Source organism: Narcine bancroftii, chromosome 9, assembly GCF_036971445.1.
Source record: "Narcine bancroftii isolate sNarBan1 chromosome 9, sNarBan1.hap1, whole genome shotgun sequence".
Taxonomy (NCBI): domain Eukaryota; kingdom Metazoa; phylum Chordata; class Chondrichthyes; order Torpediniformes; family Narcinidae; genus Narcine; species Narcine bancroftii.
Genome location: NC_091477.1, coordinates 65,996,655 through 66,014,642, shown reverse-complemented (window position 1 = coordinate 66,014,642; position 17,988 = coordinate 65,996,655). Strand labels below are relative to the sequence as shown.

Genomic DNA, 17,988 nt, shown 5'->3' with positions numbered 1-17,988 from the left:
TTCTCCCCTTATCTGCAGGGGTTTACTCCCAGGGATTCTGGTTTCCTCCCACTGTTCGAAATGTACAGAGGGTGTAGGTTAATTGGGAGTAATTTGGGTGGCATCCACCCGTGGGCTGAAATGGCCTGTTTTATTAAAATTCAGACATACTGCACAGTGACAGGCCACTTTGGCCCAGAAGTCCTTGCTGCCCAAATTACACCCAATTAACCTATACCCTTGGTTCATTTTGAATGGTGGGAAGAAACTGGAACCCCTGGGGAAAACTAATGCAGATACAGGGAGTACATACAAACTCCTTACAGAGAGGTGTGGGATTTGAACCCCAATCCCAATCTCTGGCAATGTAAAGGTATTGCGCTAACTGCTACACAAACCGTGCCACACATCTTTCAAGTAATGAGGAGACCAAAAATGGACACAATACTCCAAATCTGACCTCACCAACCATGCTGTATAACTAAGTATAAATTTAACAAGGGATGAATTCTTTGTGCTTTGTGCTTGTGGCTAAGATTTTCATTGATCTCGGTTGATTCCTCGTCATAAGCCTGACTAGGTAAAGAAGAAAACACGGTAAATCTCACCATTTCCACAAACATGATGCAAAAGCTTCCATTTATAAATGTTAATTGGAGTCAGACAATTAATTTACTCATTGAAATAATTTCTTGTCATTGGTTACCTTTAGATACCAGCTTTTTAATGGAGTGCCTTCGAAAAGTTCCATGGCATTTAATGGTAAAATAACAACATTCTCCAATGAGGAGAGCAAGTGGATGCCTCTGTACTCAGGTAGTGGATATTGGCTCAAGTTGCCACTGAATCCCTTCATGAAGTAATAGATTTGTTTGTCTGGGTTTTGATGAGCAGCAGATTCCACCGCACACACCGCCAATGGCGTTGGCTCCATGTTGTCAGTCGTCTCCACAAACATAATCCGGGATTCCATGGTTGGAGTAGAAACATTAGTGGTGGCCTTCTCTTTCATTGATGATATCCTTGAGTTGGAGCGTTCAATTAAATGAATATTGCTCATTTTCCAGTTCAGGTACAACAGACCACAAACTCCAATTATGAAGACAATTAACCATCCTTTTATCATCGAATTCATGTTGTGAAGTTGGTGTTTCTCCAAAGCTTCCTTTGAAATAACACATGCACTTTAAAAAAATTCAAACACAGTTTATTAATGATTACATTGACGTGTTCAAATGCATGTATTTTTGTTACATTTCTGCTGCATTTATTGTAATCTATAATTAACAACAGGTGATGGTATCCAAATAATATGTTGATATAAAAGGGACAATGTGGATATCAAAAGGTGAGTTCCTCCCAATGAACAATAATCTACTCTGGATGACAGTGGAGTTGTGGACAGAACAAGTTAACTATCCACCAAGTTTTCATTAAGGGATAGGAGACAGTGAATAGAGTTGATAGATAAGAGACATCTGATTACTGATCCACCACAAAAACCACTGCTGAATTCTGACATTCCTGTCATCTGTAAAGAAAAGATGTAACCTGATATGGGGTCAAAATCGCATTGTGTCGACGACCTTTTGTTTTTGTAAATTTAGTTGGAACATGAAGAAAGTTGTGAGGGGATATTTGTGACAGAATCAAATTCTGTCAGAGTGCAACATAACATTCATTTCAGGGCTGTGATCTAGAGAGTTGAGGAAGCATCTTTGGAAAAGCTGATGTTCAGAGTGACTAGAATGTTACTGGCTACCGTGGATCTCTGCAAATTGAAAGGACAGGAATTAAACCTCGAATGTTCAAGGTCAAATTTGATGATGCACCTCAGTAGTTTGAAAGGATTTCATGGGCTTGATTGAGTCTATTTTATCTCCACTGTTTTTTTCAAACTTTATTTAAAGATAGAAAAAACATAGCATACAGTCCAATAATCGTCAAAAAATTTTACAAATATATATAAAAAAAAACTCAAAACCCCACCAAAAAAATACAATAATTTATTTTAAAACCCAAACCCGCCCTTCCACCCCTTCAGCCAGCTCCCTTAAGGGGAGCCAAAAATATAAATTATATACAAAAAAAATTATAAACGTTAAGAACAATTCAAAGTATATCTCAATGCATATATTCCAAATATGGAGACCATTTGCTAACAAAAAAAATAATTATCAGGTAAATTAATGGTAATTTTTTCCATAACAATATAAGTTTTCAATTCATTGTGCCAACGTCGGATATTAATCTCTGTATTGTCTTTCCATGTACTCGCCATACATTTATGCGCTACTGATAACAGCAAACATACAAAAGCAATTTGAATTTGATCCAAACCTAACCCCCTCAACGAAATCAAATTTCCCAGCAAGAAAATCATTGGGTCTAATGGTAATGTAAAATTGTACAATTTTTCCAAAACCACTTTAATTCCTTGCCAGAATGGTTGAACTTTAACACAATTCCAAACAGCATGTAAAAAAGTTCCAATACATGAATCACATCTAAACCATAAGTCTGAATTACTAAATCCATAATTTTTTTAATTTCTCCAGAGTCAAATATAATTGATGTAAAACATTATAATTAACCATTCCATATCTTACATTAGTCAACTTAATTACATTGTCCTGACACATATCCACCCAATCATCTTCAGGAAAAATAAACACTAAATCACATTCCCATTCAGGTTTAGATTTATCCCAGTCTGGTTTATGCATATTATCTTGTAACAAATTGTACATACCCAAAATATAACCCTTTTTGGTTCAGAAGAAATCAAAGACTCAAATCTCGACAAAGTAGATAAATTCATCTCTACCATAATTATCCTTTACCAAGGCTCTAAGTTGGGAATACACAAAGAAAGAATTTACAGATATATCAAATCTCTCTCTCAATTGATTAAAAGAAAGAAATTGTCCCTCTTCAAAACAATCCTGTATGGTCTTTATACCCTTAAAATCCCAACTCTTTAAATAATTATTAAACATTGAAAAATAATTAAGTTGGTTTTTATACAATGGGGTTAAAATTGATAGTTTATCTTTTGATCACAAAACCCTATTTTTTTAAATCCAGATCTTTATCAAATGTTTCAATACTGGCATATTAAATTCCTGTAACAAATTCAAGTTCCAACGAAATAAAAATTCATGTAACTTGACCTCAAAAATACATGCCATTTCCACCTTAGCCCAGCTATGAGGTTGATCTAGATCCATCAACCTACTAATAAACTTCAAGTGGGCTGCTTCATAATAATTTTGAAAATGTGGTAACTGAAGTCCACCTAACGCATATTTCCATGTAAGATTATACAATGCCACTCGAGCTAATTTACCTTTTCATAAAAACTCCTGCACTACCTTATTTAAATCCTGAAAACAACCTTTTGAAAGTAAACAAGATATTAACTGAAATAAATATTGAACTTAGGGAAAAATATTCATTTTATTACAATTGACCCTACCAATTAAAATCAATGGAAGATCGTTCCACTTAATCAAATCTGCTTTAATCCATTTTAATATAGGCACATAATTTAATGGATACAATGACTGATAATTAACATCTGCAAGCACACCTAAATATTTAATTTTATTTGTCCACCTTAATTTTGTAAGAATTTTAAATTCTGAATAATCTCCTATTCCAACTGGTAAATTTTCACTTTTATCCTAATTAATTTTATATCCTGACAGTTCTCCAAATTTATTCAAACACTCTTTTAACTGCTTCAATGACCGTTCCAGTTCCGTCAAATATATCAATATATCATCTGCAAATAAATTAATCTTATATTTTTCATTCATAACCTTCATCCCTCTAATTTCATAATTTTGCCTAATAGTCTTAGTTAATGGTTCATAGTCAATGCAAATAAGGTTGGTGACAATGGACAACCCTGCCGAGTTGAATGAGTAAATGGTAAAGAGATCTGAACATTTGTCACCACCCTAGCAATTGGGTTCATATATAAAGCTTTAACCCAACCAATAAAAAAAGAGCCGAATTTAAACTTTTCTAACACCTTAAATAAAAAATCCCACTCAATCCTATCAAAAGCCTTCTGCATCTAGTGCAACTACCAGAGGATGGGTAGGCTGCTTTTGGTATGCATTGACCAAAGTAATTAATCGAAGAAGATTATCTGTTCTTCATAAAACCAGTTTGATTACTATGTATCAACTTGGGTAAGTATGTAGCAAGTCTATTAGCTAATAACTTGGCGATAATTTTATAATCTACATTTAATAAAGAAATAGGTCTATATGAAGACACTTTTAATGGAACTCTATCTTTTTTTGGAATAACACTTATTAAAGCACTTGAACAAGAATCTGGCAACTTTTGTTCTTCAGTAACTTGTTTTGACACATCTTCAAATACAGTAGATAAATCATCTTAAAAAAATTATAAAATTCTTCAGGAAATCCATCATCCCCTGGGGTCTTTCCATTTGGCATTTCCAGTATAGCTTAGTTAATTTCAAGATCTGAATATGGAGATTCCAATTCCTGAATATCTTTCTCATCTAGTACCAGAAACATTAATTTAGATAAATAAGATCCAATAGAATCTTTGTCCTGCTTCCACTCAGCAGTATATAATTTTTGATAGAATGAATAAAACTGATCATTAATTTCCTGAGGTTTATAGGTAATTATTGAATTCTTTTTAATGGCATTAATAATCCGATATGCCTGTTCAGCTTTCAATTGCCAACAAAGTACATTATGAGCTCTTTCTCCCAACTCATAATCATGTTGTTTAGTTCGATTAGTTAAATGCTCAAATTGATAAGTTTGTATAGTATCATAACATAATATCAATTTTGCTAATGCAGCTTTTTTGACTTCGGTCACATCCTTCTGAAAATCTTTATCTAACTCAGAAATCTGGTTTTCCAATTTTAAACTTTCTGCCATATGTTGTTTCTTAACTTTCATAGAATAACTAATAACCTGTCCGCTCAAATAAGCTTTTAACGTGTCCCACACTACAAAATAACTATCAACAGAATTAATATTCTCATTCAAAAATAAAGAGATATGCTCTTTTTATTTCAATAACATTGCAATAAACCTCCAACTATATGATGAGCGTACCACTTCTGAATTTTCACAGGAAAAAAAGTAATAATGAATGGTCTGATAGAACTCTACTTTAATATTTAACTTGTAGTGCTCTACCCTGTAGGTGTGCTGATACCAAAAAAAAAATCAATCCTTGAAAACAAATCATGTCGTGATGAATAAAAAGAAAAATTTTCCTCCAAACATCTACCAGATTTAAATCTTCCATCAATGCTTTGATCTGTATTGCCATCTTTGATTTCCTTATATTCTTTGGGTTTCTATCCAATAAAGGTTCCAAAACACAATTAAATTCTCCACCAACTAAAATATTTTCATTAGCTTGAGTTAACAATAAAAAAAAGCTTCTGAAATAAACTGCTCATCTTCTATATTAGGCGTATAAAGATTAAGCAAAATCCAAGACTCAGCAAAAATTTTACAATTCACCTGTAAAACTTTACCTACATTTCCCTCTGAAGATTCCAATTCAAATGATAAATTTATATAAATCAAAATCGCTACCCCTCTTGCCTTATAATTAAAAGAAGAAAAGATAAACACGTCCAACCCAATCTCTTTTCAATTTCAAATGTTCCTTTCCGGTCAAATGTGTTTCTTGTAAAAAGGCAATATCAATTTTCATTTTTTTAATATAAGCCAATGCCCTCTTTTGCTTAATTGGATTATTTAATCCCTGAACATTAACAGTTGCAAAATTCAAAGTAGACATTTTTACTAACTACTAATATATTTCTTTGGCTTGGCTTCGCAGATGAAGATTTATGCAGGGGTAAATGTCCACATCAGCTGCAGGCTCATTTGTGGCTGACAAGTCCGATGCGGGACAGGCAGACACGGTTGCAGCGGTTGCAGGGGAAAATTGGTTGGTTGGGGTTGGGTGTTGGGTTTTTACTCCTTTGTCTTTTGTCAGTGAGGTGGGCTCTGTGGTCTTCTTCAAAGGAGGTTGCTGCCCGCCGAACTGTGAGGTGCCAAGATGCACGGTTTGAGGCGATATCAGCCCACTGGCGGTGGTCAATGTGGCAGGCACCAAGAGATTTCTTTAGGCAGTCCTTGTACCTCTTCTTTGGTGCACCTCTGTCATAGTGGCCATATAACATGATCTTGGGAAGGCGATGGTCCTCCATTCTGGAGACGTGACCTACCCAGCACAGTTGGATCTTCAGCAGCGTGGATTCGATGCTGTCGGCCTCTGCCATCTCGAGTACTTCGATGTTAGGGATGAAGTCGCTCCAATAAATGTTGAAGACGGAGTGGAGTCAACGCTGGTGGAAGCGTTCTAGGAGCCGTAGGTGATGCCGGTAGAGGACCCATGATTCGGAGCCGAATAGGAGTGTGGGTATGACAACGGCTCTGTAACGCTAATCTTTGTGAGGTTTTTCAGTTGGTTGTTTTCCAGACTCTTTTGTGTAGTCTTCCAAAGGCGCTATTTACGCTCTATAAAATAACGCTCCCCTTTATAATCCTTCAAAAACACACAAAAACACACCCCTCAATAAAAAAAAATATTTATAAATATAACCCCAAAAAATATAAAAAAACACCCAAAGGTAGTAACAGCCCACAAATCTGGGTGTGGTAAGCCCACTAGTGGCAGATGACAGTCAAAGCTTTCAGTGTCCTCCACCCCTCCAGCCAGATACACATTCATTATGTAATTAAAAACAATCAAATATAGTAAATATATTCAACCCAATGATTCCAAGCCCAATGATTGTTCTGGATCTTCAATGTCAAGATGACTTCATATCCGCTCTTCTTTCTTTCCATTCTTTCCATACTCATTCCCGTTCCCATTTCCATTTCCATTTACCCTCCTCTTAGGAGATGATAGTGAAGACTGCCCATTTCTTCGCAATTCTGGCAATGAATTAGCAAAAACCAAAGCATTGTGATCCTTTTCAAAAAGTTTAGATTGAAATTTTCTATGAAAAACCTTCAAAATTGCAGGATAATGAAAAGCAAACTTATAGCCCTTTCGCCACAAGACATCCTTAGCCAAGTTAAATTCCTGTCATCTTCTAATAATCTCTTGACACAAATCACCTTAAAAAACACTATTATTTTGAATTATCATCGGGGATCAACTCTGCTGCACTTTCTGTACTGCCATTCGGAGAATCATTTCTCTACCTTGATATTTCAAACAACAAATAAATACTGCCCTTGGTGTTTGTCCTGGAAGTGGTTTTTTTCCTCAATGTTCTATGGGCCCGATCCAGTTCCAAACCTTCAGGGAAAAGCTCTTTACCCAGTATCTCTGGGATCCAATGCTTAAATTTTTTTATTGGACCAGAACCTTCAAAGTCCTCTGGAAGACCAACTATTTTCACATTATTTCCCTGGCTTTGATTTTCCAATGAATCAATCTTCATCAATAAATCCCTTCTTTGAATCCCTCAATCCACAAAAGAACCTTCTACTTTTTCCACTTTTTATTTATTGCGTTCCATCTGATTTTGACATTCAGAAAAGGTTGTTTCAATTGTTTAAAAGTCATCTTCTACAATATCAACAGATTTTATGCATCTGTTAATATCACTGTTAACTACAGTCATTTCTTTTTTCATAGTTAACATTTCTTCACATAAAGTATTTATTTTTGTTTTCACCTCCATAAATCCTTGGGTCATTTGAGTTGACATTAGGGTGGGCACTCAACTCTTTTTTTCCCCCCAAAGTGACAATAGTAAATATCATAGGACATCTGTTTAAGGTGAATGGAGGAAAGTTGAGGGAGATGCAAGAAGTACATTTTTTAACACAGAGAATAGTGGGTGCCTGAAATGCATTGCCAGAGGTGATGATGGACCTGAGACAGTTAGGATATTCAAAGATAGTGTCTTGGATGTAAGATATATAGAATGTTTTGGGTGGGAGGTGGGATAAAATTGGTTTCTTGTGTACTAGGTAGTTATTGTTGTGGAAAGTACATCATTAAGCACCACAGTGGAAACTGAAGAGTCTGTTCTCTGTTGTAATGTTTCATGTTCAATTGCAGGAATGCTATTTGGAGTGTATGTGTCAGATTTAATATGAGCTCATTACCAGCACTTTGTGCATGGTTCTAGTGTAGCATTACTATAAATGGGAGTGGGTTGAATAATCTGTTCCCCTGCTGTATGTCCCAATGTCCCTAGGCCAGAACTGATTCGAATGCAAACTTTTCTTTATCTGAACTTGATAAATACACTCTTGTGTCCCATTTGCTCAAATGAGACCATGCCTTCTCTTGACTTTTCTCCATGAAAGCAGCAAATCAATGTATCTTGAAGTTACCCTGCTCTGCAAATCCACTTAATCTCTAACTACATTTGGTGTTACATATTCATCATTTCACACTTCTAAACCTCAAATAGTATAATCGCCTGAAGACATGACAATGTCACTCTTGTTTATGATTCATTCAAAAAAGATCCGTACCAAAGTTGAGTTGAGTTTTCCATGGTTTATTAAACCTTCAACATCCCACTACATTATTACAATAGAGACACTTGTCTGATGTCTCAGAGTACACCACCGATGTAAGGCACATCTTGGAAAAGACAACGTGGTTGCAGACGCCTTGTTGAGACAGAGAATATACTCTCTGGCTAATGGACTGGATTTCGTGGCACTGGCAGTGGCACAGCAGCAGGATGACAAGGTACATCAGTACAGGACTGCCATACAGGGCTGCAGCTTTAGGACATGCCAGTCGGTACATGTAACACTACCCTCCTGTACGATGTGGTCATGGGGCATGTTCGGCCAATCATCCCAACGGCATGGAGGCAATGACTCCATCCACGGGCTGGCACATCCATCAATCAGGACCACGGTCTGGTGAAGTATGTGTGGCATTGGTTGTTGAAACAATTCAGAGGACAGACCAAGATGTGCAGACAAACAGACAAGGTACAGCAGCACACCAAAATCCCACCCCCCCCCCCCCACCACAGCCTTTTGAGCCAAAAGAATGGTTTGACCACATTCATGTGGATGTCGTGGGAACCTTACCAGTCTCACAGGGTTTCCACTACCTGTTCACGATGGCCAAGTGTGGATCAACAGTGCTTTGAGTGCCCAGTACTCACCCTCCTCTGGGGACTGTTGGAGGAAATCAGAGAACCGCCATTCTGTCTACGGATCCAGGGCACTTACTACGTAGAAGGAGAGTGTGAAATCCAATGTAATTTGCTGAACAGAAATTGGGCTACCACCTGATAAACCACACAAGTGGCTGTGAAGTCCAAAATGTTGGTAATTTGAGATAAACTGCATGTAGTGAAGAAAAGTTCTCCATTCTTGCGTAGAAATATCATCTCTACCCCTGGGGTCACCAATGAACTGAAGTGCTACTCACTGAGCTATGAAAGGAAGTCAAGTACACATTGTAGAGCCGAGGTCAGGACTAATTTATTCAGGCCTTCACTCTGTGCTGTTGTGCACTCCTGATTTCGTCATTCAGACAAAAGTGATGACGTAGAATCAGAGAAAAATCCATCCGCTTTGCTGGCTGTTTTCCTGTGCTTGTAGAAGTGCATCCGTGATGGGAATAAAGGGAATGTCAGTGATGGGGGCGAAAGGGAATATCAGTGATGGTGAATAAAGGGAACGTCAGTGTTGAAGGGGAAGGGAATGTCAGTGATGGTGGGACCAAGGAAATATCAGTGATGGGGAATTAAGGGAATATCAGTGATGGGGAGGGGAAAAGTGAATGCCAGTTCTGGGGACAAAGGGAACGTCAGTGATGTGGGGAAGGGGATGTCAGTGATGGGGGGATAAAGGGAAGGTCAGTGATGGGGACAAAGGGAAGGTTAGTTATAGGAGATAAAGAGAATGTCTGTGATGTTGGAACAACGGAATATAAGAGCTGGGGATGAAGGGAATGTCCGTGATGGGCCATAAAGGAAATGTCAGTGATGGGCCATAAAGGGAATGTCAGTGATGGCGGTGGGGGGGACAAAGGGAATGTCAGTGATGGGTTAAAGGAAATATCATGGGACATAAATGGAATGTCAGTTATTGGGATAAAGGAAATATCAGTGATGGGGGGACAAAGTGAATGTCAGTGAAGTGTTTTAAAGTGAATGTCAGTGATGTCAACAAAGGGAATGTCTGTGGTGGGGATAAAGGGAATATCAGTGATGGGGGATAAAGGACACCTCCCTCTCTCTGTAATTTCATCTCCTTTCGTCCAGCTCTGCATTTAGAGATCTACCCTACTCCCCCTCCCCCATCAATTCTCTGCCTTTTTCCTCCTTCCCTCCTCTCGCCACGTCCATCTATGGATTCCTGATTGTTGAGTGATGCTCCTCCCCCTGCCCCTCTACCCCTCCCCCTCCACCCCTACCTTTCCATTCAGGTACCTGCCTGCTTTTTGCTCATACCTTGACAAATGGCTCAAACCCAAAATGTTGGTTGTATATCATTGCCTCCTACAGATGTTGCGGGACCTGCTGAATTTCTCCATAATGTATTCAAATTATGTCACTTTAGATGGAGGAAAAAGAAAAGAACCAGGCAATGAAAGTCACTGGGGTCAAGGCTGCAGGATTGTGGCTGGTTGCATATCATTGAACATGAGAGCAGGGCTGAGGAGGGCGAATGGCCACTTCCTGATGCCGGTGTTTGTGTATTGAAAGCACAGAGCAAATCAAAAGGATGGAATCCTGAGACAGCAACTTCAATGAAAGCTGTGGATCTTCAAGATGAAATGTGCAGCACGTTCACAGCATCGAGTGTTTGTACATGTACAAGTGACCTGCTTGAAGAAGTCAGGAAGTTTGCAGATGACACAAACTTGGAAGAGTTGTGGATGGAGTTGAAGGATATAGAAGGTTACAAGTGGATATAGATAGAATGCAGAAATGGCAGAAAAGTGGATAAGTGTTTAGTGATGCAATTTGAATGGACGGACCAGAGGCTGAGTACAGGGTTAATGGTTGATTACTTAAGAGTGTTGATGAACTGATGGACTTTGGGTTTCAAATCCATAAATCCCTCAAGGTCACCACACAGGTTGATAGGATAGTTAACAAGCCCTGTGCGATCCTGTGTTTCATTAATAAGAGGATTGAGTTCAAGAGTAGAGAAGTCATGTTTCAAATCAACAAATCTCTGGTGAGACCACACTTAGAGTATTGAGTTCAGTTCTGGCCACCTCATTATAGGAAGGTTGTGGAAGCTATGGAGAGGGTGCAGAGGAGATTTACCAGGATGTAGTCTGGAAATGGGAAACAAGTCTTATGAGGCAAGGTTAGCAGAGCTGGGGCTTTTCTCTTTGGATTGAAGAAGGATGAGAGAAGACTTGATAGAGGAAGATTATGAGAGGCATTGATAGGGTGGACAACCAGCACCTGAGGACATGAGTACAAAGTGAAGGCGGGGAAGTTTTGGGGAGACAGCATGGATAAGTTTTTACACTGAGAATTGTGGGTACCTGGAATGCCTTCGCAGGGATAGTGGTGGAGGCTGAAACATTAGAGGATTTTAAGAGATTTTTAGATAGGCACATGGATGAAAGGAAAATTAAGGATTATGGGGTAAGTAGGGTTTAGTACTTATATTTTAAAAGGAATATGTGGGTCGGAACAACATTGAGGACTGAAGAGCCTGTACTGTGGTGTTCTAAGGGATAGTGTCCAGAGAATTTTGTTGATATTTAGACACAGAACATGGTAACAGGCCATTTCAGCCCACAAGCCCATGCTGCCCAATTAGACCCAATGAACCTTTACCTTTCGGTACATTTTGAACAGTGAGAAAAACTGAAGTCCCCAGAGAAATCCCATTCAGACACGGGGAGTACATGCAAACTCCTTACAGACAGAGCGGGACTCAAACCCCAGTCCCAAGTGTTGGTGCTGTAACAGTGTTGCGCAAACTGCTACACTAACCAAGCCACCACAAAGATCACTGCTGCATTCCAACATATCTGTTATGTATAAAGAACAGATCAAACCTGATATGAAAGTCAAATTCATTGATGAACTGTTTCTGCAAATTTCTAATGGAACACAATGAAAATTGTGAGGGAATATTGTCACAGGCTCATTATTAAGTGCAACGGACTATTCATTTCAGGGCTGTGGGCTGGAGAGTTGACATAATAGCCTTGGAAAAGTTGATGTTCAGAGACACCATGATGTTACTGGCCTCCAAGCATTTCAACAAGTTAAAGCAAGTTGAAAGGACATAAATTAAACCTTCAAAGTACAAGCATGGCATTTTCATTTGCTTTATAATCTATTTTAATCAAAGTCTGTGCCTGAATTATGTAACATTGGTCATGGACATCTTCCTGTGTGATTGGCCAGAAGTTCAGAATTCTTCTTCCTCCTGCCTTTTTTTTTGTATTTTATCTGGCTTTTCCCCTATTGTGTCAACCTGGTCAAATTTCTTTGCACCACCTCCCAGAGCCAATACATCTTTCCTCAAATAAGAAGACCAGAAGGGCATGTAATATCCAAATGCAACCTGCTCCTCCTGTATTGACCTAGATCTTCGGATGAATGCCTGTGATCTGGCTTCCAGCAGTTTCCAGGTTTTATTGTTCATCCAGAGCTTCTGGTGGGGAGAAAACCCTGAATGATCTGGTGGGAACACACTCTTCCACAGCTGTTTTGATGAAGTGTGTGAAAGCCTTGGTGTACTTGTTCGGATTTGCAGCGGAGTTCTTGAACACCGCCAATCCACTGACTCAAGGAACTTCTTCTATCTACTGTGCCCATTTTCCAACTGTCCTGACCTCTGTAGCCTCTCTTTTTAGGCTCTGTTTGTATGAAGGCAGAAGGAGCACAGCCAGGTAACCAGACTTGCAAAAGTCTAGTCTTGGGAAAGATTGGGGGTCTTTCTTATCTTTGTGTAGGAGTGATCTATATCATTTGTCTTTGGCATGGTAGATGTGTCTTCCACCATGAAGACCAACACAAAAGAGTCATTCAAGGTCTCAGCCATTTCCTCATTCCCCAATATCAATTCCCCCTTCTTATCTTCCAAGGGACCAAATTTCTCTTTCACCATCTTCTTGTGCTTTGTATAAGGATGAAAACTTTGACTGTCCCTTTTTATATTTTTTTGCTAATGTTTTCTCATAGTCCACCTTCCTTCTCTTTTTAGCTCTCTTTGTGATTCTTTGTTACTTTTTAAAGATTTCCAGGTCTTTTAGTTTTAGACTGCTCTTAGTGTCTTTGTACACACAAGCTTTTATTTTCAAGCCTTCCTTTATTTCCTTTGGAACCTCAGACTGGCTGTCCCCACCCTTGCACTCCTTGCTTTTAACTGGTAGACAGGTTAAAGGTAGACTGATAACTAGTAGACTGGGTTAAAGCTATCTGGTAAAAGGATGATAGCCAGCACCTTTGTCCCAGGATGTGAGTAGCAAACTCCAGAAGACATCGGTACAAAGTGAAGGGAGGAAGGTTGATGGAGACAACAAAGGCAAGTTTCTTTTTTACACAGAGAGTTGTGGGTGCCCAGAATGCATTGCCAGGGGTGGTGGTGGATGCTGGAACAATACGGACATTTAAGAAACTCTTAGATGTGCACATGGATGATAGTAAAACAGAGGGTTATGAGGTCAGGAGTGTTTAGTTCTTATTCATAGGTGTCTAAGTTTTTGAACAACATTGAGGGCCAAAGGACTTGCACTATGATGTAACGTTCTATGATCAAAAGGGCACTTCACAAGGACTTTAAATTTCCTCTGCCTCAAGGTCTGGTCATGCAAAATCAAAGGATAGAAGCAGTGTTGCTGGACCCATCGTTTACAATCAGTTTCAACTTGGAACAAACTATAGTGGCCAATTACCCCAACATTCAGTATGTTTTTGTGAATGTGAAAGAAACTGGAGCACCCAAGTATACTTATACAGTGAGAACGTGCAGACTCCACACAAACTATGACTAATAACATTTCATTGGAGCTGTGAAACAGCAGTTCTAATAACCATGCCACTGTGTGGCCTCAACTTCTCCCTCCACAGATGCTGCTTGACTTCTTGGACATTTGCAGTCAATGCTGTTTATTCTCTCTCTTCCCCCCTTCCCCCGATACACTCCCTCTCCTCATTCTCATTCATCTCCTCCTATTTTCACCTCAACTGCAGTTAACAAGCCCTCACCACTGGACCCATTTGTGTAGTTGGTCTCCCTCGGTGTGCATCTAATCACAGACACTCCCTGTGTCCTCCACACTCCTCCATATTCTTTGAATTTCAAACATCTCAAAATTCCAACATTTCCTCATTCTAACTGACATTACTTGCCTGAAACATCAACTCTGTTAACTCCCTCCACAGATAAAATGCAACTAGACAAACATCTATCATGTAAAATCCATACATAGGGTCAACAAAAGTTCACTTTTGGATGAGGACAGATAGGGAATGGAGCTTGTTCAGGATTCGGTAAAGGGGGATCGATTGGATCAAGTGGCACCACAGATCAGTGAAAATAGAAAACATTTCACAAAAACGATTACCATTCAGTTTGGCGTCAGTGAGAAAATTAGACCTTTTAATCTGTGATCATAATTAGCCCTTCATACTGTCAGCTCATGAGTTGGAAGAAGTGAATGTATTTACTTTTCATGGAGCGATCTCCTTACGCCAGAGGCAGAACAAATAAAACACAGTTTCTCAAAACACAGACAAAATCACAACATGATTCTGATGAAAATAAGTTAAAGATCATCGTCGCTCACCTGTGTTAAACTAATGGAGTCAATAAGACTATCTGCGTGTTGGACTACGTGTTTTGGCTATTACAATTTTTACCTTCAGTTTAAAATATTGGCATAGCTTATTAATCATCTCTGGGTGTGACACTCCAATGAAGGTTTTTGTAAAACTGAATAACCAGATGATATCATGATCCTTGAATAGGGCAGATAAAAATCAAATAAACAGAATTAGAACGTCAAGCACATTTCCATTCAATTAAATTTCATGAGAATTGGGGTGAGGACAGAAATTGCTGAAGAGATTTCAGTAAAGCTGAATGATTCTCTGTTTCTCTCTGCACAGATGCTGCCTGACCCTTCTGAAATGAGTATTTCCATGAAAGGTCATTGTCAGTCAACATTTCAGGCTGAAACCATCCATCAGGGCTGGGAAGGAAGAGGGCAGAAGCCTGAAGGAAAGGGAAGGTGGAGGGGGAGGAGCACAAGCTGCCAGATGAGAGGGGGAAGATGATGGGTTTGGAAAAATGGGAATGATGTAAGTGAGGAAGTGATCGGAGGAAGAGGCAGGGAGGTAAGGAAGGGACACTCTGGGGGCTGTGTGGAAGGGGAAGATGTCTCGGTAGAAAAGTTAACTTGGAAGAATGAATTGGAAGGATTACAACTCCCTCCTTTTAAAAATTATTACCAAGCAGCTCAGCTGAAATTTTTTGCTTCTCTGTTCAAGGGTTCTAAAATAGCAGCCTGCATTAAAATTGAACTGGATAAAATGAGAGATAATCTAGCAATAGAGGTTATTTACAAATGGGATTCAAAATTGTTATTTGGTTCAAGGGAAACATTGGATAACCATTTGGACAAAGTTGAACAATGCAATTGGTTCAAAGGGTGGTATCTCTCCAAAAACACATTTGTTTCAAAATAATTTTGTACCTTTTATGAAGGATAATCGATTGGCATAAGGTTTACAGTGGCCTTTATAGTGCCAGTGATCGGAACAGGGTTTTAAAAAACCACACTCTCAGTATGGAGTTTGTACCTTCTCTGTACTTCCAAATGAGCTTTCCCTGTGGGCTCTGGTTTCCTCCCACTGTTTGAAATGGACCTGGAATGTAAGTTAATAGGGTGAAATTGGGTGGAATGGAGCTGTGGTCTGAAATTGCTTCTTAGCGTGCCGTAAGTCTAAATTTTTTAAAAAGGAAAAAGATCAATCAGTCTTCCATGAACATTACATTTAGTTGGAAATTATTCACCAATTTGTTGCCATCGTTGCATCCTGTAAACTTTCTACCCAGAAAGTTATTCAGTTTGCGCCACTTCTTAGGTCCATCTCATTCCCTCAATTGTTTCCCTCATCAGTTCTCACGCACGTCTATTTAATGAACCTTATTTTACCCAGAATTTCATAATCAGCCTGTCTTTGGGCTGTAGCAGCAAACTGGAACAGTGGGAAAAATCCATCCAGTCACCAGGAGAACAAGGAAACACCACTATATTTCTCCAGATGCCAGGATTAAATTCAATTGCAGGAACTGTGGCTCAGTTTGCAGTACCCACAGTGACTCTGCACCACTTATCAATATTCCTGGTGAGGTCCTCTTGACTGACATTTTGAGCCCTGCTACAAATCTCCCACGTATCTGTGACAACAGGCCCTGATGTGTCCAATGATGTGTCATAACCATGTCAGATTTGAGGAGCAAAAAGGAGATCCTGGAATCTGAAACTGAACACAATCTGCTGTGGGGACACTGAGTCGAGCAGAATCTGTGGGGAAAAAATAATGGCCAACTTTCTGAGCTGAAACTCTACATAAAGACTGAGGGAAGTTAGTAGAGAAGCCAATGTGAAAGGGAGCAGGTGGGAGGGGAGGAACAAAGGATTGGTAAACCTGGCAGAGGTGAAACATGATGGTATAATGGTGTAATGTTATGCAAATTGGCTTGGGCTGGCTCGCCCCTTGATGACACTCTTACCTGGACTCCTTTCTGGGACCCAGGCCATAAAGGTCGGGCCACCTTTCCCTTCCCTGCACTTCCCCAGTTTGGATCCAGGCCAGCTGAAGTCTTTTGTGCTATAAAGCCTATCATTCCCCTCAAGTCTTTGTCATTGCAATTTTTTGGGCAACTGATAGTGCCCAACAGAGGGAGAGGACAGGTGGACGGAAGACAAAGGGAGAGAGAGGCAAGAAAAACTATCTGATCAGGTGCAGAAAGATGAGTTAAATCAGGAAATCCTCAGCAGCTGAGGTTCCTGATGAAGAAGTGAAAAGTTGCTGCCTTTTACTCCTCATGGATGTGGCGTGACCTGTTGAGTTTTTGTGTTTTGGTGTCATCAACAACAACGAAGAGTCGCATTGTAGAGAATATGGTGCAAGAATAACAACTGGAGAAGATGAAACCAAGGAGAAGATTGTGGACTTCAGGAGGACCACAAACAACCACCCTCCTCTACATATCAACAACTCAGTAGTGGAGAGAGTAGAGAGCACCAAGTTCCTTGGAGTCCATTTAACAAGTGGCCTATCATGGACACTCAACATCTCCTCCCTTGTCAGGAACATACGTCAGTGACTAACCCACACTACACAGGAGCGCAATCCTGGAATCCGAGCCACCTGGCTCCCCGCCTGTCTCCCCCCACCAGAAGTCGACCCCCAACAAGACATCGGACCATCCATTTCCCCGGGAGTCCTCCACCGACAATCCAACCCAAACTGTTCCCACCCCGGCCTCTCCCGCGACGGCCTCCTGCCCCGAGGAGCAACGCATGGACTTGCTGGCCCCTCATCAGTCCGGCAAACGGAAGAAGTTGCCCTGCGACTGAACCTCTAGTCAGAGGGAGAGTCTACCTTTCCCATTTTTTTTCTTTCTTTCCTCTCCCTCTTCCCCTTCCTCGTTATGGTTCCCGGAGGTCTCTATTTTAAAAGAGGGAGTGAATGTAATGATATGGTATTGTATGTTCTGACCAGTGCAGGCACAGGGTGGCTCGCCCTCCTAATGACTTCCTCTCCTACACTCCTCCCTGGACTCCTCCCCTGAGACTTAGGCCATGAAGTTGAGCCTTCCGGGCATTTAGACACAGGCCAGCAGTCTTGTGTGTAATAAAGCCTATCATTCCCCTCAGTCTTTGTCTCTGTAATTATTGGGGCAACTGGTAGTGCCCAACTTACAGTGTAATTTTTTACATCAATTATATTTCACCCCTCAAATACTAAAGTGGTTTAATTTCATATCATCA

General features: G+C 39.8%; 1 protein-coding gene across 3 annotated transcripts in view; it reads right to left on the bottom strand.

Moving 5' to 3' along the window:
* LOC138743724 (alpha-1,4-N-acetylglucosaminyltransferase-like) overlaps positions 1 to 17,988 on the bottom strand; it is a 73,372-nt gene that overhangs the window by 11,782 nt on the left and 43,602 nt on the right. The window contains exons 1-3 of one of the 3 annotated variants that reach the window (XM_069899367.1): positions 15,788 to 15,856; positions 14,773 to 14,944; positions 686 to 1,163 (exon numbers count right to left, since the gene is read on the bottom strand). In XM_069899367.1, the coding sequence (XP_069755468.1) occupies positions 686 to 1,114 (429 nt within the window). In that variant the 5' untranslated portion in view covers positions 1,115 to 1,163; positions 14,773 to 14,944; positions 15,788 to 15,856. Of the gene's footprint in view, positions 1 to 685; positions 1,164 to 2,731; positions 2,830 to 14,772; positions 14,945 to 15,787; positions 15,857 to 17,988 lie in introns of those variants that run through there. The other 2 variants (XM_069899368.1, XR_011345037.1) reach the window with 2 other exon arrangements.